Source organism: Falco rusticolus, chromosome 16 (assembly GCF_015220075.1).
Source record: "Falco rusticolus isolate bFalRus1 chromosome 16, bFalRus1.pri, whole genome shotgun sequence".
In the NCBI taxonomy this organism is placed as follows: domain Eukaryota; kingdom Metazoa; phylum Chordata; class Aves; order Falconiformes; family Falconidae; genus Falco; species Falco rusticolus.
The window spans coordinates 7,424,582-7,449,947 of record NC_051202.1 but is presented as its reverse complement, the minus strand read 5'-3'; the positions used below and the strand labels follow the sequence as shown (position 1 = coordinate 7,449,947).

At 51.4% G+C, this 25,366-nt stretch overlaps 1 protein-coding gene across 11 annotated transcripts in view; it reads right to left on the bottom strand.

The window, feature by feature from the left end:
- The window catches only part of CADM1 (cell adhesion molecule 1), a 172,043-nt gene extending 152,547 nt beyond the window's left edge, over nt 1-19,496 (bottom strand). For 5 of the 11 annotated variants that reach the window (XM_037409621.1, XM_037409622.1, XM_037409625.1 and 2 more), the window contains exon 1: nt 19,337-19,494. In XM_037409621.1, the coding sequence (XP_037265518.1) occupies nt 19,337-19,442 (106 nt within the window). In that variant the 5' untranslated portion in view covers nt 19,443-19,494. Of the gene's footprint in view, nt 1-19,336 lie in introns of all 11 variants that reach the window. The other 6 variants (XM_037409618.1, XM_037409616.1, XM_037409619.1 and 3 more) reach the window with 2 other exon arrangements.
- Nucleotides 19,497-25,366: the final 5,870 nt, after the last annotated feature.

Below are 25,366 nucleotides of genomic sequence, written 5' to 3'. Positions count from 1 at the left end.
CACCTGGGAAAGCAATTTTAGTGAAGGACTCCTCTACCTCATCTCCTTCCTGCAGAAATCAGCCTTAGGACAATACAAGAGTCACTCCCAAAGAAGTTAACCCAAACCTGCTCCCTTTCCCCTTCAAAGGGTAAGACGTACCTTTTGGGTCAGTTTGGCTTTTTTTGTCAAATATTCTTATGGCTCCCCTAATCCTGATGCCTATCTTCTGCTGCGTTCAATATATTTTGAGAATGAATCACCTTACGGGAATCCCTTAACTTCTGAGTACTTCCAAATACACCAGAGCTGAGGCAGATTCAACCCCCCACCCCAGAGAACTATCATCTTTGCTAAACCTTCCCCATGGTCTCTCATAGCCAAGATGTAGCATCTGGCATACAAATGTGTTTTTATATCCTCTGACAGCCCCCACCCCTACCACCATAATTCCCCGACAGCTGGCCCACAGGTGTCAGAAAGGAGTCAAGAATCACAGAAACACCAAGGCAGCTAGCTTCATCCCGTCCCTTTTTACACCATTACTCTATCCTCAGGTTTGGTAGGGAACATCCTCCTCCAACATTAGCCATGATTTTGCTGATCTGGAAGAGACCAGCAAGCAGAAGGCTCAGCAAACCCGACTGCTGCGTTGCGCTAGGCTCTGCGCAACGCACATGGTGCAAAAGTCACTGACACGCAAAACTATCTGGGAAACAGGAGGACAGAAGGGAAACAGAAGCAAAGACTGTCAGTGTTTGTGACATCAATACAAAGGAGGTCTGGATAGCCAGCCGCCCCTCTGCCCGTGCTGCTTTCCCGACACGCAACTGCGCCATCCACGTGCACGGTAAATACACTGAAAACATGAGACATGAGCCTCAGACTTTGGAACTACAGCAATACAGACCGCGCAGGGAGCACAGGAGCTTGTTTCTGACGGTATGGTGGTTTTAAACCCAGCTGAAAAGCCGCACTGATGCGCACACAACGAGCGAGGCTCCGACGCGCCTCCTGCGCCTCTGAAGGAACTGCGACTTCGAGCCACCCACAGCGCACCGCTGCCCTGTCTCCAAGATTTAAAGACTGCTGACCAAGGCTATAGACAAGCTTTTCCTTTACACTGTACCAATTAGCAAAGTCAAATATCTCACCCATTAGTCTTGTTTCAGTGAACACCGTGCTCCCTAAGCAGGCCAGGCGGCTCCAACTAGAGAGACTCGATGGCAGAGTGGCACAACAAAGCTGGAAGAGGTATTTAAGTTTCTCTGTTTTACTTTAAAAATATATTCATCCAGCTGCAATTTACTGAAAAGGATTGCTTCCCCACTCCCCCCGACGGCCATGAATCTCTTTAGAGAGAACATTACATTACACCCATAATAGGTTTATGCAACATAGCACATATTTGATATGTTAGTCATGTCTCCAAAGCATTCTCTCCTTCATTTCTTAAGCCTCGGAGAAGCTCATTTTCCCTGAAAGAGAAAAGGGTTAACGCTGGGCCAGAGCTGCACATGCACTAATTCCCCCATTTGTCTTGAGGAAATGAAAACAAGAGATTTAAGTAAATCCAGTTTTATGAATTCAAAACTTCAGACACTACTCGCACGACAGCGAAGCAACATCCCTCAGAGATTCACAGAGAAAAGGAAAAATTAATTTTATTGATGGAAGGCCCAAAAAAGGCAGATCCTAATCTGGGCGAGTACAAAAATCTCCCCCTATCCGCAACAAATGGGACCTGGAGCACCAGGCGCTACAGTGATTTATTACAAACCTGAGGAGACATCCAAATCCACCTCCTTCCTCAGGATTAAAACCGGAATGCTTTCGGACTGTCACTGCTCATTAGAATCTACTCGATCCGATCACCTTTCCCAACAAAAGCCCGGCACATCGCGGCAAAAATAAATACTCTCGCTGGCCCTCGCACAGGATTTCTACTTTCTTTTCTGACTCCTACGGATCAACGTTGCACACGCAGGGCGGCACACACCGTTTCGGCAGCAACTCGGGCTGCAACAGGGAGCTTCATCCCCAGCTCAGCCAGGGCCGCTCCACACAGCTGCAGCCAGCCACCCCCCAGAGACACAGCTCACAGAATCAGAAAACCTTCCGAAATCGCTGCCTCCCTCCAGAACTTCAGAAAACTCAACTGGGCATCACGTCAACCTGAGCACACCTTCCAATCACCTCCAGTTACAAATGCTTTTATTTCTCTCTGGCATTTTTCAGAAAAAGGCTGATGAAAAGAGGCTTCCCCAAATGGAACTCTGTAAAATCACTAATTTCTCAGCTTCCATGATTCTAACAAACGCAGCTCGTAGAATCAGCCATCCAGAATTTAACGAGACTTACCAGGAGCCGCACGCAGTGGTGTATTTGCCTGTAACTAACACAGGCCCATAAAAACTCCAGCGCTGCCACAATCTGGTCCAAGAGCGCGCGCACGGCCACATTAGTTGACATTTCCTGTTGACTGAATTAGAGCATCTTTTAATGAGGCTCACTTCAAAATCATTTTAAATCCATTTGCTCATGTCAACATCAATGTATTTGGCATTATCTACCAATTAGTAAACCAGAAAGTATTCTTTAGATAATCTAAAAATCTCAGTAAAATATTCAACGTGTCATTCATTTACTACAAACTGCCCTATAAAAACAAATTACTGGAACCAGCTGTCACCAAGCAACAAGTGTCTAAGGACAGAGTGCTTTTTAAACCTAGGGCTTTCCAGAACGTGTCTAAGGTGTTAGTGTCAATACCGATGTCACGTCTTCACCTCCTGCAGGAATCGGTCATATCAAATGCTGTCCGTATCCCAGCGGAGCAGGTGAAGCAATTACAGGCTTTTACACCACCAGGAGGACGCAGAGCGTTCTGCCCTGGACCACAGAAGGACATCCTGATGGTCAGAGGACAGAGCTGGGAAGGGGTTCTCCCTTCTGTGGGATCCAGCACCTGGGCTTTCCCTTTCTGGCTCCCCAGAAGCAACCCAGTGCTGAGAACACAGCATGGTGGAGAGGCTCACAACCCGAATCGAGCATCTTCACAGGCATCCAGGTAGGGAAGCCTTGCCTGCCATTCTAGGCTTATTTGAGACTGACAGATTAAGTGATGGAAAGGTATTTTCCACTAGATCAGGTTGGCAGGGATATGGAACGGCTCTCTACCTCCAAGCCAAACGCAGCAAGCCGGTGCCAGGGCTGCAGCTCAGGTAGGGCACGTCGCCAGCCCCGCACCCGCCCACCCCTGCTCGAGAAGCATTTCTAACCCAGCAAAAGCCACCCAGCCGCAGCCTCCAGGCAAGCTCATCCAATGCTGGTACAGCCCGCAGAGTCAGCAGGGTGAAGACTGATCCCCTGCCACAGCATCACCCACCTCCGTTGGCAGGACCACCCCCAGACAGCCCAACCCCACCAGCTCCCTGCCAGCAGCAGGGCCACAAGCAGAAGAAAAAGGAGGACCCTGCACACTTTGCGAAAACATGGCAAAACCATATTGCTTTTTTACTCACTAGACACAAAAAAAACCCCAAGAAACCAACACTGGTTTTCCCTAAGTTCAGCAGCAAAGGAAGGGTGGGTTGGAGGGTGGCTGTTTGTTTTTTTTTAATCTCTGGAGTGTGGCAGAGCAGTAAATCTTACATTATGCTCTGAAGAGTGTCAGCTCTGGGCTTCATTTTGGTCTCAGATTAGACTCCTGAAGCAATGAATCTTCCATCACAGAGGCCATTACCAACACAGTTTTCCCTCATTTTGGACTGCTTTACCCCTGATTGTATTATCAAACTTAGCTTCAACCTTCCCTTGGCTGCAAGGGGGCTCTGCAGACCCATAGGCTTTTCAGATATTCATCGACCAGAGAAGCCAAAAGCTCAAAAAGCAGGAGCTGCTACGGCAGGGCAGGCTGTCCTACACCACCACCGCTGCCGGACGCTGCGCCGCAGCGCTCTACTTTTTAGCCAAGTTCCTTATCAGTATCATTTGCCCCCTTACTAATCAATTTGACAAAACTCTCAGATTTAAATTACGCTGTCCTTTGATATTCTTCCACTTAATATCCCTGAATCCCTCCAGAATCTCACCCATGCGTTTGACAGGACCACCCTGAAGACAACACGGCATCGGGGCCGTCCTTGAGTCATGATGCTGGTGCCACAACCCAAACCGTGCCCGGCCGGAGGGCTCAGGGGGATGCAGGCGGTGCAGCCAACACAGCAGCCCAAAGCCCAAGTCCCTTCTGTCCCAATTAGCATTCTGCCATCAGGTGCAGACTAAGAAGCTGGCAGGAAAGCTGAATGACTCCTACAAGGAATGAATCTTGCAGCAAGGGTCATAGCTCAAGAACGCTTTGCTATTTGCCTTAGATTCAGGTTGATTAAGCCAGCCACAGCAATGTGCCACAGCAAATTAATGCTGCAACAGCGCAAGAATTATGTAGTAACCAGAGGCGGGGCATGGACACAGGCTTGAAACACGCTACAGTTGATGGGGAGAAAACCAGCCTTTTGGATCATATTAAAGTCCTACAATCCCAGTCGAGCCCAGGAGCAACAGCAGGAGATTTAAACGCGATATAACCAAAACTAGCGCTCAGCCACCGTGGTGAGTGGCTCCAGTGGTGGCACGAAGGGCAGCCCAGAGCTCCGGCGCGGTGGATGGGGGGTTCCCAAACCAGGGAACCTCCGGGGAGCAGAGAGACCTGCCAGGAGCCCTGCCACAAAACCACTTCCATACAGGGGGAAAAAAAAAAAAAAAACAAACCCAAAACAAACCAACCAAAGAACCTCCATAGAAGACTCCCTTCTGATGGGAACAGAAAGCCCGATATGCCAACTAGACCCACGTCTTCGGGAAGCCTGCTGCCTCCCTGGGGCCCGGGTTCATGATGCGAGGAGAAAGCTTCCCACCCCGGTACGGCCCTCCATCCATTCATTCATCCATCCAATATTCATTTTTCAGGTCATTTTTCAGGTCAGCAGTGATGAAGTTGCAACGAGAGGTCTGAGGGCAATCAAGAACAACTTCAAGGGCCTTGGGACAACTGGTTCAGGGATCAGGAGCACAAGTTGCCTTTTCCTCTATCCCTCCAGCCACAGGGAACGATGAGGGAAGGAACAGGAGGAGCCAGCAGATCAACATCTGGCTCCATGCCTGGCAACCCTGGCAGAACTTTGCGGTTTTGGATCACGGGTTGATCTAAATGACAGCAGCCCTGCTGGCAACAGAGGGGGTCCACCTGCCTCAAAGGGGGAAAGGGATCTTTGTGTAGGAGTTCACAGGGCTCATCAAAAGAGCTTTAAGCCAGATTTGAAGGGAGAAAGGGATAAAACCAGGCTCGCTGGAGAGAAGCCCCAGGGTGGCACACCATTGTTTGAGGGAGCGAGGTCCTTTGGCCTGTCACCTCGGTGGAGGTACGGGATCGAGATCCATGGGGCAGCAAAGACACAAGGGTTATTGATGTGTTAGAAACCACAGAAGCGCCCGAGAACGGTCACGTAGGAAAAAGTGGTGGGAGCAATAGCCCAACTGAAGGGCATCTGCAGCAACGCACACAGCATGGGCAACGTGCAGGGGGAGCTGGCTGCCACCACGCAGCAGGAAAACTACAGCACAGTCACCATCACGGAAACACGGTGGGATGACTGGTGGGATGGATGGCAGTAAATTCTTCAGGAGGGAAAAACAAGGAAGGAGAGGCAGCAGGGTAGCTCGGTATGTCAGGGAGGGAATTGATTGTCTACAGCTTAATGATGGTAATAACCGGGTTGAGCATTTATGGTAAGAAACGGGGCAGAGTCCAACAAAGCAGGTATCGCGGTGGGAGGCTGTTGTGGTCTGGCTGAGGAGATGGAGTGCACCCTCAGTAAGTTTGCAGATGACACCAAGTTGGGTGGAACTGTTGGTCCACTTGAGAGCAGGAAGGCTCTGCAGAGGGAGCTGGGCAGGCTGGATCAGTGGCCCAAGGCCAACTGTACGAGGCTCAACAAGGCTCAGTGCCAGGTCCTGAAAAATTTCTTCACTGAAAGGGCTGCCAAGCACTGGACCAGGCCGCTGAGGGAAGTGATGGTGTCACCATCCCTGGAGGCATTTAACAGATGTGTAGATGTGGCACTTAGCACTACAGGTTAGTGGTGGGCTTGGCCGTGCTGGGTTAACAGTTAGACTCTGATCTTAAAGGTCTTTTCAAAACCAAAACATTTTTTGATTCTAAATTACTGTATGCAAATAATGACAATTTAAAAGCATTTATAAAATTCAAGTAAAATAGTCCATGAATATTGAAAAATGCTTAAGTGCCAAGTTAAATGACAATTTTCAAAACACACTAAGGAAATCTGATCGTAACAAACCAGTCCCATGAAATATCGTATCTATCATCAACTTTTTAATTACCAATTGATCAACATGTAGACAGCGTAATAGCTTTCAGCTTTTAATTACTGAACTATCAAAATTCCAACCAAAAAAGGAACCTCCAGAGATGAAACTGTAATGCTTGATTATTCATTGCTACATAATGAATGATTTGTTTTTAAACAAGATGTCAAGTTCCTCATGTAATCCATCTGGATGTGTGACTCTGCAAAGCTTACACTGCCCATACTAAGTACTCAGGACTCCTATTTTCCCTTTTCTCCTGACCCCACAAGTGAAGAACTTTTTTTGTTGTTTCCCCCCCACACCCCCACCCTTAAGGCAAGACAGTCCTGAATCGAGGGGCTGAAAGGCAAACCAACTGCCAAACTCCGCTACGGATCCAGACAAGCCCCTCCATCTCGGACCAAAGGGACAGGTTTTGCCTGGGAGGGAAAAGATATTCCTTCCAACTTGTCTGTACTCCCAAGGAAACAGCTCTAAACTGAAAAATGCATCCACCGAGCAGTGGGCACGGAAGCGCTGCTTCTCACTTCACACGTACAGTGCTGTTAAGAAAAAACAGTGCCGTGAGAACTGGGATGCAGCTCCCAGGTTTTCTTCACACGGCCTAAGCTGTAGCGAGATACACAAGACTTAAGCGTTAGTATTACAGAGAAAAGCACACCGGGGCAGGGAGAGATTTTTAGCTATGCTCTAAATTCAGCATCGAGCACATTATGAGCAGCTACCAGACCAACGGCACCTCCAGCCATCGCCATGAGGCAGCTTACAGACTGCAAACTGCTCAGGAGCCTGCAAAGTGCAAGTCACTGCCCTGAGGTCCAGGGTTTCCATCCCCTGGCAATGCAAACCCACGCCAGGCACATCCCCGCCTGGAATCCAGGCCCTGCTCCCAGCACCAGCAAGCTTGGGAAGGGGGTCCCCAGCTGTGCAAACCAGTCACACCACTACATTCTCTCCACACACAACATGACCTGCTCCTCCCTCCCTGCATGTTTTTTAACAAAATAACCATTACCACCCTAAATTACACCTCCCAAATTTTCATTCCCGTTGGTCAAACGCACAAGAAACAAAGATTTTCAGCAATGTGAAGACATGACTTAAGGCTGCAGAGAGCCCTCTGCAATCCACACCCCCTAGAGAGGATTTTGCTAAATCCAGGCTTTTTGCATCTGGAGAGACATTTCCCAGAAATATCCGTTTGCAAATGCAAGGGATCTAGGTAGGTATGCAAAGCATTCTGGAAGTAATACTGTTAAAAACTGTAGTTCAAGCAGAGCATATTAGTCAGTTAAAAAGAAACTACCAGCAAATAACGCATTTGTTCCTTCAACCCCAGTGCAACAATTAACATCATTCATCCCAAGCCCCCTGTCCACAACCCTGCAGATGTCTCCTGTGCGCATCATCACCCAATAGCTATTCCACATAATGGCATCTGTTCCCACCAAAAAAAAAAAAAACAAAACAAAAAACCAAAAGCAACCCAAAAGAACAACCCAAAACCAAACCAAAAAAAAACCCAAGAACCTTTTGTTTTTCCTTTGTTACAGCCTGGGAACCTCAGCTGTTGCCAGACAATACTCGACATCGCTTCCCCAATAAATTCACCCGCTCCAGCCACATCTAGGGTTTGATTTCTACACGGAAAGCACAAGCTCATTTCACGCACTTCCCTTGGGAAGCTGCTAGTACGCATAGCTTGTACAGATTTTCACATAAGAAATTCAGTAATCAGTCCAGTAGCTGTAAGCACTTATGACAACAATATCTATCAACACTTACCATATTTACAACTAAATCATGTAAATACAAGTCAGCTCTCCTCTGCATGCTGATAATCCGGACAAATGAAGGCTGAAAAAAGCCACTCCAAGAGGAGACTAAACATACAAAAATCACATAGGGTGAGAAACTCATACTGACAGCACTCCAAAACTGCTGAGGGCAAGAAGAAACGGGGACAGCTCGCTGTGCCCTGGCCACTGAGCCCAAGGAAGCGCCCAGGGCTACCCCAACCAGCCCCACACAAGCTGCAATTCCCACCCAACGCTTCCTCAGAGCCCAGCGTCTCTTCCACAGGACCCCTATGTTTTCCACAAAAACAGGGACAAGTTGCTTCAATACCAGCCCAGAGTTCTTCCCTCTACCTGCCTTCCAATTCCTTCTAAATCCTAGGAACCCATTTAAAACAAAAAGATACAATTTCAGGGGTGTTCTTCTCCCCACTCCTCCACCAGGACTTACCATTTTATTATGCTTATTAAACTGACAAAAATTACTCTTTAGCTGCTACATCCAAACTTCTATGGAGGTTTAGGCAAATGATTTCCTAGATGTTTATAAATCAGCTGAGCAAGGAAAAGTTATTCTGTAAGTAAGCTGATTTTTTGGCACAACAAAAATACCAAGTTATTAAAACTTTCACATTGTTTTGGATTGCATCTCTAACAGACCCCAGCTTCTTCGACTGCTACAAAGACATTTTATTTAAAGCAAAGAAGAGCTGCGCCCCCGAAGGTTTCCCCAGTGGATTCAGCGACAGTTTGCAGCGCGAGGTTTGTTCTTTGGGCAGTGAAATCCAGGAGAAGCGGGGAGCAATCCACACCATTTTTCACCAACATCCCCTCGTCTGTGCACACCCGCCAACATCTCCGTTAATCCTGGCGCAAAATCCTTTCATCCCGACCCGGGGAGAATACCCACTCGATGGACCAGCCCGCTAGGCTCTCCCCAGCAAGGCAGGCAGATGACCAGGCTTAAAATAGCTTAGTAATCCTTATTTATTTACTGCAGGATAATTCAAGCTGCTCCCTACTTTAGGATGGGATTTGTACATAACAACGGGGAGAGGACGACGGGAGGAATACGTACTTGTTTAGCCCACGACATCACAGACCCCAGCCCTGCCAGCCCCCCTCCTCCCTGGCAGCCCCCTCTGAGCAGCCCTGGCCATCATGGGAAACCGAGGCAGAGCCACGTCACAGACCGTTCAAAGGGGCAGCTACCACCGCTGTGACATTTCCTACTGAAAATCTACACGGTGTAGCAACACCCAGAAGATAACACTCCAGTTTAAGGCCCATTATTTGCACATACCACAGGCTTCTTTGAACTGCTCCCGATGTCCTACCCTCTGGATGCGCAACGCTGTCCTACCGACACCACCTCACTGCACATGGCCGTGCCGTCCCTGAGGGTTAATTCCAGGAGGTAATTCCAGGTTAATTCCAGATAAAAACACCAGGTTCCCATCCCCACCACCCATGGGCAGCTGCCTTCAGTCTCTTCTCCTGCCTGGGCAGCCTCATACATAAACCCAAAGAAGTGAGATTTCTGAGGGGTGAGAAGGAGAAGAAATGGTGGCTTCTTAATACAACAGATAGCCCACAAGATATTCCTTGCAAGGAATTTAATAAGAAAAAAAAAAAAAATTCGTTCCATAGGCAGCGCTGAAATCACATTTAGGGGAGCTCTCACTTAAAGACAGCCTCCCCCATCTCAAACAGGAATGAGATCAGTAGACCTATCAGACCTCAACACAAATTAAAAAAATACAACCCACCACCACCACAAAAAAAAAAAAAAAAAAAAAAGAAAGAAAAAAGAGCTTTATGTGACATATTGTGCGCACCTTCCAGAGCTGCATTCTTCATACATCACGTTGTGTTAACATACTTCAAAATCTGAGATCCAATTTACCAAAGAGAGCCCGGAGGAGCAAGTCATCCTATAATCGTGCATCTGAAATTCTCCCAGAGTGATTTAAGAGCTACATCATTGGGTTTGCTATAAAGGCTCTGTTTACAAGGCTCTATATATTCCTATATAGCAATAAATGATTTGCCTCCAAGTGTTTTCTTTATTTCTTGTCAACAAGTTTCTCCCTTTTTCCCTGAAGATGTCCGAGGGGAACAGTGTTAATCTCCTAGCTATCCCACTTTAATCTTTGCTCTTACCGAGAAACGACGCAACCGCACTTCACATGCTGAAGCAGCAATACCTGGCAGTTATGGATTCAGGGAGGTTGATTAAACGTGTACGTTCTGTTGAAGATTATATGGAATGATTGAGCGTATAAGACCTTTAAATCGAACAAGAAACCGTTGATGTGGACAGAGCTCCAAAACCTCCACGCAGGACTCACTTCCAATAGCTCTGCCTGCTAGGTTAAGAAGCAATGCCTCCCTCGGAGCTGCTTCCAGACCAGAAGCTGGGCAAGGAGGGGGAAGAATGGTCCTTAACGACAGCAAACGCAGTCGTGTGTTGTGACCCGACAGAAACACTCTCCTAATGACGCAGCACAAGCCCTCGTTTCAAGCAGTTGGTAAACTGGCAGAAAATGAAGGTCAGACGTGAGAAGTGACGTGAGAACGGAGAAATCACACTCGGTTCCTACACACCGAGAGGAACCTTCTGCACCCATGTTCCAACAGTAGCTAGGGACAGGAAGCAGGAGCAGGTGAAATGGGTCCTGTCTGATGCCTACCACACGTCACTGTGCACGTCTGACAGGGACGGGGATGGCAGGCTGCCTGCCACAGCCCCCTGCTCCGGGCAGGGACCCAGCTGTCTGCCCCTCCTTCACCCAGGAGCAGCGATGACGGTTCACAAAGCAACCACGAAACACCACCTGGCTCGGCAGGGAGCCTTGCTACAGCAAACAACACCCCCTGCTCAACTGCAAATCAAATGCTCCTGCACATCAATTTAATTTGAGGCCTCATCGGCCGGTATGCGCCAGGGAACCGTGTGTGGTTTCTCCGGAGACTGCACAGCATGGTAAAAAACAAGGGTGGCAAAAAAATTAATCTGCCTGGAGAGCTGGAGTTGCTGTCAAGCCAACTTACATTCTCCCCAGCATCATGAAAGCGCTTCGCATGGCAAGCAGGGATTTCGCTTTGTTTCATTCCTGCTGTACCCATCCTGAAAAAGCAGGCTTTCTCCGAGCAGCCCTAACGAACCCAAACCATCCTCCAGAAGCTCCATTTGAGAAAGCCGATGCTCATGTGAGGACAAGCATTCAGGGCTTTGGTGTTTGTCCACCAGCTTTCCACCTCAGGCCATGAAGCCCAGCCAGACCATCATCAGGAAACAATAACGAAGACCGGGGTCGCTCAGGATGCCGGCACCGAGCAACGTTACCGAGTTACCCATCAGCCTTCCCCCGAGTAAGTCAGGAAACGCAACCGAGGCAAGAACGCTTCTAAAGAGCTGCTGATACCTAAAGCAACGCAGCACACTTTGTTATGAGGAGCTCGTGCAGCGCATGGCAGTGCCTGTCCTCAAGTCAGCTACACTGAGCACTTCGCTTTGTGCAGACCAGGGAAAGCAGGAGAGGCACCCCCCTTAGGAGCTTCCTCGCTTCCACTGAGCTGCTAATGCCATAACCTACATCCACGCTGGCTGACGTGAATAAAGGTATCAATGAGGCAAGTAACGGGAGCACAAACAGCCAGCGCAAATCATGTTTCCAAGCCAAATAGCTTAGAACGTGAATGCAACCCAAGCTATAGCAACAGTCCTCCGAATGCAACTATTTCGGGTCTTCATTACAACGAAACCAATTAGAATTAGCTGGCCAACTTCATAACCTAACTCCATGGAGCGACACAGCGTTTCTGTCTTTGTCATGTACGCTTAAGTGACTTGGGTTTGTCCAGCACCAACCTCACCGCACCAATGGATTATCTGTGGCGTAACAAAACCCCTTACCTGAAGCGGTGTTGTAAAAGACCCGATTAGCATCTTTTCGAGCAGCGCTCCTGAAAGCAAGCCATCTTATCCGCAACGTCCAGCAAGGAGCTCAGCATCGCGTTCTGCTTTAGGAAAGCACAGAAAACAATACCCGCCGCTCTTCTGCGGACCTCGACCAATTGAGCTAATCCATGCAAAATGCCTGAGCAAACACAACTGTGTAACCAAAGGCGCTGCAGCTTTGCAACCGCACGGGTAAGCGAGTGTTCTGCTGCTATGGAGCACCACAAACACTAAGGACCGGGCTGGACATCCATGTGCCTCCAGCCAGCGTAAGGAGAACAAGCCTTTGCAGTTGACCACAAACCAGACCCAGCAGCTTTCCCCACCATGTCTGACCCAGCCAGATTCCAACGCCTTCCAATGGACAGAGGGCAGCTGTTGCCCCAAAGCTACCCTGTGCCGCACCAGGGCAGCAGCAGGGGGAATGGCTTGCAGGAAAGTCACCGTGCTTTCTCAAGGTCACAGGTACACCAGCACATGGACCGCATCTCAGCGAAGGGCGACTGCAATACAAGGCATGAAGTGGGAGCGCACACCCTGCATTTAGTTAGGGACAAACATCCCTCTTCTCAGCCACAAAATAAGGGCCAGGAGGGTATGGGACGCCTTTATTTTTGTATATTAGCCCAGAGGCTCGCTCAGGCTGTACAAAGAAAGTTTGCTTTCTAGCCCAATTTTGGCAGAGCCCTACTTTACTGCAACTCTAGCTCCAAAGCTTAACATCACTAATATTTAAAGTGTTCTGCGAGGGAAGCTGCCAGGCAGCCTCATTTAAAAACAGAAAAGCGGCAACAAGCAGTTTCTCATGCTTGATCCGATTACTCTGATCTCTCTTTTGATGCTGCAGACTCAGACTCCTATTTCTATTACTGCACAGGGGGAGCAGGAGAGGGAGGGGAACATTGCTTCGCTGCTCTGTATTTCCTTCTTCCCTGTCAGACTTGGGAGAAGGGATTTGCACTGCTAAGCGCTGGAATAAAGCGGCAGAGGGGTCTGGGATGTACCCACCTCCCAGGTGGAGACGTTGTGCAGGCTGGCAGTACCAGGGGGCCCCATCCAGCCATCGGTGATGGTGCCCACAGACCTCTTGCCACAGCTTGCCAAGCCCCAATTTGGCCTCATGCTGTCCATGAAAAGTTCATGCCTATAAATAGCATCACTGCACTAGCAAAAAGGTGCGCTGCCGCATCAGGTTTTGAGGTATCTTGGGTCCAGGCTCACAAGAGCCATCACGTTCTAGACTGGCACTCGAGTGCAGCTTTGTGCATGGAAGACCACAGCTGCCAGAGCCCACCCTGGAGAAGGCCGACTTGAGGGACCTGCCGATGGCTTGGGGAACACAGTGACATTTCCGTTCTGGAAGCAGACCTTTGAAGAGACTATAAATCAGATTCACCCACTGACTAACACTGCTAAAAAAGGACACAACAAGATCAGAGGCCCACTGGCAGCCGTAACCTGAACCCAGGGTTTGTACATCCCAGGCTCGCCAAGCCCAAGTGCACCTTGAGGAGCAATGCCGGCCCGGGGGGCAGCCCTGGCTCTGACAGCAACACGTGCATTCCCCCCCCCCCCCTCCGCTCCGCAGGCAGAGACCACCGCTCAGCCAAGAGCTCCACAAGAGGCAACACAAGGACCACAGTTCTGCCGTCCCACTGAAGAATCCAGCCAGCAACGTAACTGCTGAGGGCAAACTTCACAGCTGGCCTTGGCGGAGACACTGAGTTTCTAATGCAACTATTTCTCACTGCCAAACACACACCTGGGTTTTAAAAAGCGCTCACCACTGCACACTGCGAAAAACCTCTTCTTTTTTCAACACTCAGACCTGACTGATGCTGCCACTGAGAAAGAGAGGGGGGGGGACAAGACAGCCTTCGTTGCTCAGGCAGGACCCATTAAAAAGAAAAAATAAATAAATAACAGGCAGTGCTACTTCAGAAAGAAAACCCATTGTGAACCTGCCAGAATGCAGCACCTACATGTGCAACTGTCGGCAAACGGACAACACCAAGAAGCTGCCAGCATTTCCAGTGACAGAAAACACACCCAAAAAACCCCAAAAACCAAAAACAAAACTGAAGAGATTTTTCAGTTCAGCTGCAGCCTACAAAAGTTTTATAGTTCTGAGTAAAGCAATGTGCTTAAGTATCACTTTGATCCTTCACACTGGCATCTTAATAGGGTCTCAAGTCTTCCAATAGATTCACTTTGAGAATTCAGTAAGGTCAGAATGTTTTTAGTGCTCAAGTTTTTAAACCACATTAGAACACAATCAATTAAAACCACACCATAGGGTATAAATAGCACGCTGTCCCAACCCTACAAAGGGACACTGGCAACTTAAAATAACTGGGTGTGCAGGCAATCTAGTCAAGCATTTCAAACACAACAAGCAAGCCACCGACCACACGCAGCAGGCGAGCATGTGGTGGGAGTTCAGCACCAACTACAAGAACCGTCGCTGCTCCCCGGGTATTTCTGTCGCTCGCCAGAATACATTGGAACGGGTGAACAGGACAGACCTGAAAGTCGGGTTGTCAGGGGTCCTGTACAGCAGCTTGTGGGGCTCCCCACACCTAGCTCAGCGCCACACAGGGACTTAAGGAGAGAGCCTGATGTGCAACAGAGCAGGAAAATCAGCAAGTTCAACAGGCAACAAGCACACTAGGAAGCGGAAAAGATGGCAAGAAAGGCCAAGAGAAACCAGGCGGACACTAGTCAGATGCAGACAAGGGTCTCCAGAGCAGTCAGCCTGCGCCCACGCTACTTGCAGCTGGGGCTCTTTCTCCACTTGCAAATTAAAAAGCTGGAGCATCTAAAATCAGCCCATGGCTCAGCCACAAATGCCAGGTCATCTCAGAGCACTGTGGGCCAGCCACCACGCACCACTGATGTGTGCCCCAGCCGACAAGCTCCCCCGTGTTCCAATTACCCAAGTTTTTATTGAAGCCTCATGGTATTTTCCTTCAAAAAACGCCTGCCACACATGCAAAAAATACCCTTTTTCACCAGCACACTCCCCTTGAAGCCAAGCGCACCAAAGCACCCAAGCCCACGCTGGACAACCTTCAAAGCGTTCTGTGGTGGAGCTCCCCATTAACCACAACAGCAGCTACTAGCTGCAGCATGCAATTAAAACCCCAAGAAAGCAACTGATTTATGAAACTTAAACAAGTACATACCACTCATAATTACAACATTCCACCCAGGGTCTTCTCCTTCATTACACGTTTCCAAACAGAGTCTCTTTATTTAGCGCTGGTGGGTTTGCACCACCAGAGAACAGCGCACAGTATTCCCCAGAGAAACAAACACAAATTTATTCCCACCCCTCCCGCAGCATCCAGTTTCTCAGAAAAGATACAGATTGCACATCCAGCTTTGCTTGTGCTCTTAAACCACTGCATAAAGTATTTACTTACTGGCCAGGTTCCAGCTACAGCAAACGCTGCAGACTCGCCGCCTGCGCTACACTCGTGGCCTCTGGGGTCTGCTAAAATCCCCGAACCACCGAAGGCAGCCTAACTTCTGGGATACAGGGAGCCCCTGCCTTCAAGACAGGAGCACTGCCAGGTGCTACCAAAACGCAGAAGAGGTAGAGGTTGTCCAAACCCCTTTTAAAAGTATGACAACAGTCCCTAGAAAAACATGCATCAAACAGAAAACATCCAGAAAAACCTGCCTGCATGCAATATCAGAAAGTGTTTTTTGTTTGAGCAAATACATTCTTAGGAGCATGTGCACGGTCCATTTAAACAGAGGGCATATCCAGGCTGAAGCAAGCCTTTTATTCCAGATGGCCTCGGGCAGACACAGGGTTAAGGAGCTGACCCATTTTCAGCCCAGCGATGGGGCAGAGACCACTGCGTGCCATTGCCCCACCGAATGAGCGTGTCTCCGGTTCTGGCACTGGCAGAGGTGGGCATGCCAAGCCACCGGGGCTTACCGAGTCAGAGCTGTTTGGTTACGAAGACACCCAGGAAAGACAGCGGAAGACAAAGACAACAGCAAGGCAGCATCAGCAAAGCAGCTGCTGATAAGGCCTGAGGGTCCCTGGAGGAGCGTAACTCTTCACTGGCCTCCTGCCCGCACAGCCGCCTTCACGAGGCCGACAACAGCCGCGGCCACCCAAGCCGATGAGCGTCCTATCAGCCCGGGAACACGGACGGCACTCATACAGCCAAGGGAGCAGACAGCTGCCCCCTCCTCCACGCAGGACACGCGTGGAGCTGAGCCCTTCCCTCGTCTTCCCATCCTCAGGAGCCTCCTTGGCAGCGGTTTCCAAGCCAGATTGTCATGCTTATAAACCTGCGCTCAACTGCCTACATGCAAGACAAATGAGCCCAAGCTGCAACCCAGATGGATTACTTTATTTACCAGCCCCTTCCTTGCAACCTTCCTGCAGCGTTTGCATCGCATGCAGAACGCAACCATGGTTTTTCAGCACCAGAGCTCAGCCAAGCCCGAGCAAAGCTGCTGCAGATCAGCGGACGCGCCTTGCTTGCGTACAAAGGCTCCTTAGAAACTCACTCCATATTTACAAAGGAGCCCGGCTTAACGCTGCCTCGGTGGGAGCGCTCGCTGCCTTCACCAGGGTCCTCCTCTGGCCTGCCACGTACAGGGCTCGTTTGCTGTCGGCAGATACTGCTGTGACCGCCTCTTGTCCGGCACATTGCACCTTTGTGCCACGGCCAGGTTGCTGCTCCGTGCTGACGCTGCCTCAAAACGCTTCCCACAGCTTCAGCTGAAAAGTTATTGTTGCTAAACTGCCGTGCAACGTTGCTCTGCACCATCACAGATGCTGTGTTCCACCCCAGCGCTGACTGCCTCTCCGTACAAGCCAAAATCATTCCTCGACTCTCTCCCTACTGCACAGGGGCGTTATGAAGTTTAGTTGGCTGTACAGCATTGAGAGCAGGCAGAAAGGCGCCACGGAAACGCACAGATTCATCTCGAGTTACCAGCTTAATTTAAACCAAGTCCGAGTGTTGCCCTTCCCCGTTCCAACTGCCCCTGCTTAACACAGGCAGCAAAGCCATCGGGACACGCTCCGGATGACAGGATGCCATCATGGTGGTGACACGGCACTCGCACCGCCGAGCCTCAGGTAGCAACTGGCGCAGGAGGCGTGATGGCAGCACTCTGCAATCAGCACCAGACGTTACTGCCACCACAGTCGTGTTCTCTTCCAAGTCTATGGAAGCTAACAAATCGATAGCTTTCGGAAGGTAGGGGGAAACAGGGTGGGGGGTGAAAAAAGGAAAAACAAACGAAGAAAAAAAAAAAAAGATTGGAGTTCTTCGGCCTTAAAGAAATTACGCCTAAAAGGCGTTAAAGCAGGAGGTCTCAGATTCAATCCTGCGACTCATGACAGAGCACCAAAATGGCAAAGCACTTCTCTTCTACTAGCAGCATCGCAACCTCAATTCACGTTGCACAGTGCCTTTCACCGCTGGAAAACCCCAACCATATAGGTCAGGCACAGCCATTTCAATTCCACATCCAGCCCTGCTTTTGTTTCTCTTCAGCTGCTTCACTATTCTACATCACATCGTTGTGCCCGTTTGCTGGGCAGCGATTAAGAGGCTTACCCTATGGGAGGATCATACCAGCCTCGAGTTAAAAACTGCTCTTAAAAAACAGGATTCAAAACCCCAGTGAGGTATCGAGAGCCAGACAGCAAAACAAAGAGCCGCCGCGGCTGTCCTGCAACCAGGCTCGTGTTTTTAACGCGGGCGTCTCCGCGAGAGGGTCTCCAGGTCAAACCAGCGGGCAATTAGCTCCGCATCGAGCCCAACCAAGCGTACATGCCACAAAAAGCACCTTGTGAAAAAAACATCTGAAAAGCTAAGAGGAGGAGGAGGACGACGACGATGCATCAACTACATAAACATCTGGGCGTCTGCTGCTAGGCGCAGCCGAGTCGTGCTGAAGCGACGCGAGTGTTTCCCCGTCTTGCAGTGAAAAGAGCCGACACCGACGGCTTGTTTCCATCGATCCCGGCTGCCCTCGGCGGACGCACGGGCTGCAGAACGGCCGAATTCGGAGAACAGAGCCACCCTTCGGGTCTCGGGGAACAGGGCGCACGCACGCTCGAGAAACGGAACCGCTTCCACCGTGGAAAATGGGGCAGAAGCCCCCGGCCCCGTCGGGAGGATGCTGGTACCTCGGTGAACGGAGCCGAAAAGCACCGGCTTTTCCTCCCCATCCTACCAGCGAGGCCACTGGGGGAGACCGGGGGCAGCATGTACAACACGCCCGTGAATAAAGCTCTTTGTTCAGCCGAGCCGCCTGCGCCCCTCGCCCCCCTTTCCCCACCAGTTAAATCCAACCGCGGCTCAATGGGCCCCTTGTTCCTCCCGAAACGTCCCGGGCAGACAATGCCGCTGCTCCGGCGCGAGCCCCAAAGGAAGCCTTGTGCCTCTCCAGTGACACACTGTAAATATAAAGTGGCATTAAGGAGGAATATTTTATCACAGCCATCAGGCACAAGTGCAAGTCCCTCCTGCGGCTACTCGGCTCAGTGCAGGAGCGGTGCAGCGGCTGCCGCGCCGGGGAGGCCGCCGGCCACCGCGGGCTGGGCCAGGGGGGCACCGCCGGCACGGGGAGCCCCCCCGGCGGCGAGCCCCGGCGGGGCGGTCGCCTGCAAGCCCCCCCGGGGGTCACCGAGCTCGGCGCTACCGGCCGGGTCCCCGGGGCGGGACGAGGGGAGCGAAACGCGCCCGCAACTCGCACCGGCATCGCAACAGGTCCCCGCTCCCGCGGGCGGCGGTGGCGGCGCGGCGCCCCCTCCCCCCGTCGAGCACCGGGGGGGGCGCGCGCGGCAATTACTTTTTAATTGGGAGGCCGCTTGATGAGCCCGCGGGCAGCGGGGAGAAGCTGCTTCCATGGCAACCGGCTGCCCGCGCCGCCCCGACACGCGTGGCTGAGCCCGCGCCGGGGGTCCCCGCACGGGGGGGCCCTTCCCGCCGACGCTGCAGGGGCCAACACACCGCGACGCTCCGGGGTATGTGTGGGAAGGGGGGTCACCCGGGCGCCCCAGCGCCCCCCCTACGCGGCGCTCCCCCCCCCGAAACAACCCCCGGCGGCGGTCCTCCCCCCCCCCAGACACACACACACACACACACACACACACACACGCACACGCACCCTGCCGGCGCCCCCCCGCGGGCGGGGCAGCCCAGGGCCAGCCGCGTCCTACCTCTGGGGATGATGGCGGCGGCGGAAAGCAGCAGCAGGAGGAGCGGGAGGAGGCCCGGGGCGCCGCCGCACGCCGCGGGGCCGCTGGGCTGGGCGCGACCCGCCATCTCCAGCACCTGCTTCGCTCTGCCCGCCGCGCCGGCACCTCGCCGCCGCGCGCGCCGCTAATGAGATGCGCGCACGTCACTGCGCCGGGGGGGCGGAGCCTCCGCCAGGCCACGCCCAGCGCCAGGGGCCGGGGGCAAAGTGCCGGGCGCGGCGCGGGGCGTAGGGGCGCGGCGCTGCGGGGGGCTGGCTCCCACCCCCGGGCCCACCCAGCCGGGCCCCGCCGCGGCGGAGCGAGGGGGATGGAGGGTCAGCGGGGAGGCGGCGTTCGGCAGGCGCGGGGCCCCGTGGCAGCGCTCCGACTCACAGAAAGGCAGGCTAGAACAATAAGTAAATTAAACAAAAAAACCCTAGAAAAAAAAAAGACGTGAACACTCCGCTCCCGCACCCCGAAAACCGTACGTTTCATATAGCTGCTCTAACCCGCGGCCACCTATCGCGACTCCTGGCGACTAGGCGACAGGCGGAGGGGCTGCGCGCATCAACCGCCCGGAGCCTTATCCCGCGCCAGCCCCCCCGCATCCTCCCTCCCAGGGTCCCTCCACCATCCTGCACCCCCCCCCCCCCAGCATCCTCCCTCGGGGTCCCTCCACCATCCTCCCTCCCGCCCTCCCCCCCCCCCCCCAGCATCCTCCCTCGGGGTCCCCCCTCCAGCACCCCGGACCCCCCGCCCCCCGGGCCGCTGGAGGCGGTGTTGAGCCTTCCCGGCTGCGGGGGCGCGGGGAGAGCGCACGGAGCCCGGCGACCCCCCCGCGGTGGGGGCACCGGCAGCTCATTAACCGCAGCCCGGCAAAAATCAACCTTTCTCGGCAGGTTTTTCATCCGTGCAACCGTTTTGACAGGGTTTAAATTGAGTAAATTAACAAGTAAACCGCAACCGCTCCCCCCACCTGCTACGCCCGCCTTAATGAATCGTGACTCGGTTTCACTCACCTGGGAACGGGCCCGATCCTGCCCCTCCCCCAGATCTCAGGAATACCACAGGCCAGCACAAGCACTAGCAGAGTGAACGCAAAGGATGGCAAACATTTCTAACTTTATTAATTAGGTTATTCCAAGTTAACCTGAGGCAGGTGAGTTGTCAGTTTAACTTTATCACCCTGCCTTCTGCCGAGCCTGGAGTTAAAACCGCTCAGGGCAAGCGCTGAGTCACATTGTGGGCTTGGGAAGGGCTTTCACTCACCAGATTGCAAAACCAGGCAGGTTTCACAGCGCTGGATCACAAGAGAGCACCCAGCGTTGCTCCCTCAGCTCAGCTCGGGTCCCAAAGCAAACCTTTCTGCCCCGCAGATGCGCCGGATGACTCCTTCCTGCTCAACCAGTGCCGCGGCCGCAGGGTCTTTGGGCCACCGCCACCACCACCACCGTCGTTCCATAACAGAGCCAGGTGTATCCCCCAGTTCCTAAGAACGTGCTTGTCTTTGCCCGGGATGCCCAGTTCCCTCCTCTCCGGGAGGACGTGGGCACGGCTGAGCGGCGGCTCCATCTGCCTCCGTGTCATTAGGCGCCCGGCTACCCTGTTTGCCTGGGTTTAATTACACGGTTTAGACCCTTTTGTACAATATCGTGCATTATGACCCACCGCGGCTCAAACATCAAATTGAAAAGCAACCCGTATTAACTAAAAAGGTTTATAATAATTTAAGTATTCATAGGGTGCGGAACAATAAGTAGCTGAAATACAATTTGCATAATAAATATCAATATCACAACAGCTAAAACAAACCATGACAAATTATCTGCTGCTAAATGACCGGGAGATCATAGAATGCAAATTGCAAATCCTGAACTCTAGGAAATGACTTCCCTAACCTCCTGCGTCTCGTTCGGCAGACAAAAAGGGACTTGAGATGTACTGAAACTGGCTATGTTCCTGCTGGAAACATCTTACTGCGTTCCATTATGCATCAACTTTAATTTCAAGAGGAAAATGATTTCCTCTGTCCTGGAAGCTTAGCCTCAGATTATTTGTCACAGTGTGTTTAGCAGTTATGATATTGAAGCACGAGCCCCATTGGCAGTGATTGAAAGCTGTATTAAATCAAGTCACGGGCAGCTGGGGACAGCAGCTAATAGGGGAGTGGTGGTCGGAACGAGGGGCTGGCGGCAGAAAGGGCTGATGGAGGCTGACCTCACCCACACATACAGCTGATATAATCGCAGGCATTACATGACAAGGTTGCACCCCAAGCGACACGTCCCACTGACAAGCAGCCACTCATTCCCAAGACTCACCCTGACCTGTCTCTCAAGGGAAGCTGGCAGCAAAACTGCTCCGTGCCCGCTCCAGAGGCGAGGCTCGAGGCAGGCTATGGCCCTTGAAAACCTGGGGGCTACCACGACCTGCAGGCGCCTCTCCGGCACCTGGTGCCAGGAGGAAGAGAGGAGCCTGTGCCGGACCCTGTGCTTGGGCCCCGGTGCTGCTGGGGGCATGAGCCGAAACACCAGGGCACGCTGCGAGCCAGCCCGTCCAAGGGCCGAGCTGCAGACTTAGAGGCACACCATGTGAAAAACCACGTTTTCTCACCAGCTTTGAGAGGGCTTACAAGTGGCAAGGAACCTCCCCCGGGAGCCTCGCCTGTGCCACTTGAGAAGATCCTTCAGATGTGTCACTCCTGCTCCTTGCCGGCCACAATCGAATGCATCGCAAAGATCAGATTTCCATTTTAAAACTAATAATCAATTGTTTGTTAGTTCAGCTTTTAAATCGGGGGCAGAAACGAGCTCAGAAATGAGAACTCCAACCTGTGGTATACTTCCAGAGACGGAGCCGAGCCCCACAGTCTTAAAGGTGCTTACAGGGAAAGGCACAAGACGATCAGTAAAGCCAATTTGTACTCCGCCTTCCTGTAACTCTGGCGTTTGGATGGGGCATTCTTATCTGCCTTGAGCGGCACTGGGTAGCAGACACAAGCCGTGGATGTGTGGATGTGTAGCGGGTGCTGCTGATGCATCGGGCCAGAGATTGAGCCAGTCCCGCAGCCAACCAGTGCTAGCCCCACCATTGCCACCCTTGGGAATGGCCTTGGCGGATATGGCATCATCCGACTGGCAGCTCACCCTAAGTAACGACATGAATTGTAGCCCTAGCAGCAGAGGTTATGGTGGAAGCTGTTTTCAGAAGGGTTTGCAAAACCAACGATCAATTACCTTTTCTTAGTGTCACACCGATGGACAAAGGGAACCGTGATCACTCACTAGCCCAAAGGCTTGTCACTGAGTCCCTTTGCCATTTGTTCCCTCCATGAAGCTAAAGAGGGAAAAAGATCCTCAAGAAGTCCAAGTTTTCCCCTCTAGAAAAGAACAACACGGAAAGCATTTAACTTCTGCAGGTACTGTGGGACTTGCCATTCTTGCGCAGCTCTTTGAGTCTCAGATTAAAGGTGCTACAGAGACTGAGACCAAAAAGATTCCTCCACGAATGGCAGTGTTTGTTCGCTCCACATATTCTGTCAAGAGAAATAAAACAGTTGTCGATCTCAGGAAAAGCGCCTGCTCTGAAATTTTCAAAGAACTGCATGCAATTTTAGCCACACAATTCACATTAAAGCCAGCATGGGGCTAAATCCTGTGTAACTCTTTGAAAATGGAGGAGTTTGTCAAAAGGAATCTGGAAGAGGAATAATCAAGTTATAGCATTTCAGATTTAACAGCTTGCCTAAAAGACATTTTAGCGCGTCCCGGGTGGGTCACGTTCCCCTCAGCCAGCTGGGCTCCCCAGCAGAGCCGCTGAGCATCTCCTCTTACCTGTCCCCAGCCTGGGGGACCTGGTGCAGCCTCTTTAAAGACCAGGTAAAAATGCAAAGCCTAATTTCCAGTCTTTCATGTACTGTGACAAAGTTGCCATTTGCTACGCTCTCACTCTATAAATTTAGGACTTTAGTTACAGTACAAATAGCTCCCAATATATTTTATTTATCTGCTTCCCACTGTGATGAACAACAAATTGGTTTCAAAATTTTAAAAAGGTGTAAGACGGACGCCAAAGCCCCGTGCAGAACTGCCGCTCACCACTGCCACCAAGGAAAGAGGAAACGTTTTGTTGTCCAGCTCCATCAGGGCTGGGAGCTCTGCACGGCCAGTGTCCACACCCCACTCGGACCGGAGCCTGAGCACAGCAACCCAGTTCTCATTGTGTATTTTGGGTGATGTGCAACATGCAAGGCAGCTGATCTGAGGACTATCCCAGCCCTCGCTCCATGCAGGGACACATGAAGCACCAGGCACCAAACTGCCCACAAAATACGCGTTTGGTGCGCACCGAGCACTCCCAGGGACATACAGCCACGCATTTCCCAGCCGCACCATGCACCATGACCCTGATAAGCCCGTAACCAAACACAGCAAAACTCCAAGGCCTTTCACAGTTTGCTCTATCACAGAGCCGCACGTGCTACTGAATGGCCAGCACCCTCCATCCCCAGCCACCCTGGGGCAGGTACCTGCCTGCTGTCGCTGTGTGGATGGCAAAGTTGAGTTGCAAGCATTTGCTGATGTGCTGAGCTCGCCCGAGCACCGGTGCACATGGCCCTCAGGGGTACTGACACATTTTGGGCAGGGGCTGCTTTGAACTCCCAATTCCCGAGCACGGCGAAGCAAGTGCCGCAGCTCGCGCGGCCGCAGAGGCAGCGTGCTGCCAGCCCGGGGACCCTGCCCTCGCTCCTATGAGGGAACTGCAGCTCCCGTGCGGCATGTGCGCAAGCACAGGATGAACTGACAGCACGTGCATCCCGGAGGTGTTGGCCTATGGACGTGTCCAGGCATTTTGGATTTGTACTGAAAAGATGGCACGTTTCAAAATGATTCCAAAAAACACCGGTGCCAAATTAATAAAAGGAAGCAACAGTCATACGAGCGTATAGTATGTTGACTTCAATTCCCTCGGGACAAACACTGCAGGCACACACAAAGACCAGTCACGCTTGCTGAGAGCGATAATGTACTCTTTGTAAAGCACATATGCTGGGCACCCACTGTAAATACAATATTTTCATTTATAATTTACAAATTTTTCACCAACACCCACTGGATATTTGCATTTGCTTTGTCTTTTTCCTGCATGTGGAGGGGCTGGTTTTGAATTTTCATTTTTGTTTCTAAAGCTGAAAGATTAAATTTAATTATTTTAAGCCACAAGTGTGACAATAAAACAAAAAAGTCTTTTGATTTTGGAGAAATCCTATTGAGGATCTGAAGGGCTGTCATCAGTGCAGCATCAGTCTTCATTATCTGATTCTTTTTTCAATTGGCAGAGCTTTACAGAGAACACCGCTCTTTCAACAAAATGATAAAGGGGTATTTGAAATAAACAGAGAGAGTCCCCAGCCAGTGAATACCTTAGATAGCTGTGGACTGTGACTTAATGCTAACTCCTATGAACTCCAGCTTTTTATCTTTTAATAAAAAAGCCATACAGATGGGATTTTTTGCTCGGCTAAAACCTTTGTAAAAAAAAAAAAAAAAAAAACCAACAAAAAACTCCCCCCAAAAAACCCCTAAGGAACAACAGACACTAAAAGTATAAAAGTTCTTTCTGAGCAAAGTCTCTTGCATGTATTTATTCAAGACTGTAAAAAAAAAAAAAAGAAAGAAAGAAAAAAGCATTTCCATACCACTAATGGCTGACGCATCACCATCACCACCCAGCCCTGCTTCTGTTTCTTGCCACGAGCAAGCGGGACCAACCCAGAAACGCACCAGGATTTTGCAGCATGCCACCTCTGACGGAGCTGGCTCCAGTTCCACGTGGAAGCTGGTGCTCGAGCCAAGGGGCAAAAGATGCTTCATCCAAGCACCCCCACCGCAGCTTTGCCCAGCGCGGGGCAGCGGCACTTCTGGCTCAAGCTGTAGGACAGCTGCAGTTATCGGCTGGGCAGCAGCCACGTCAAGGCCTGGAGTCCTCCTGGGTCTGAACGCTTCAGGTCCT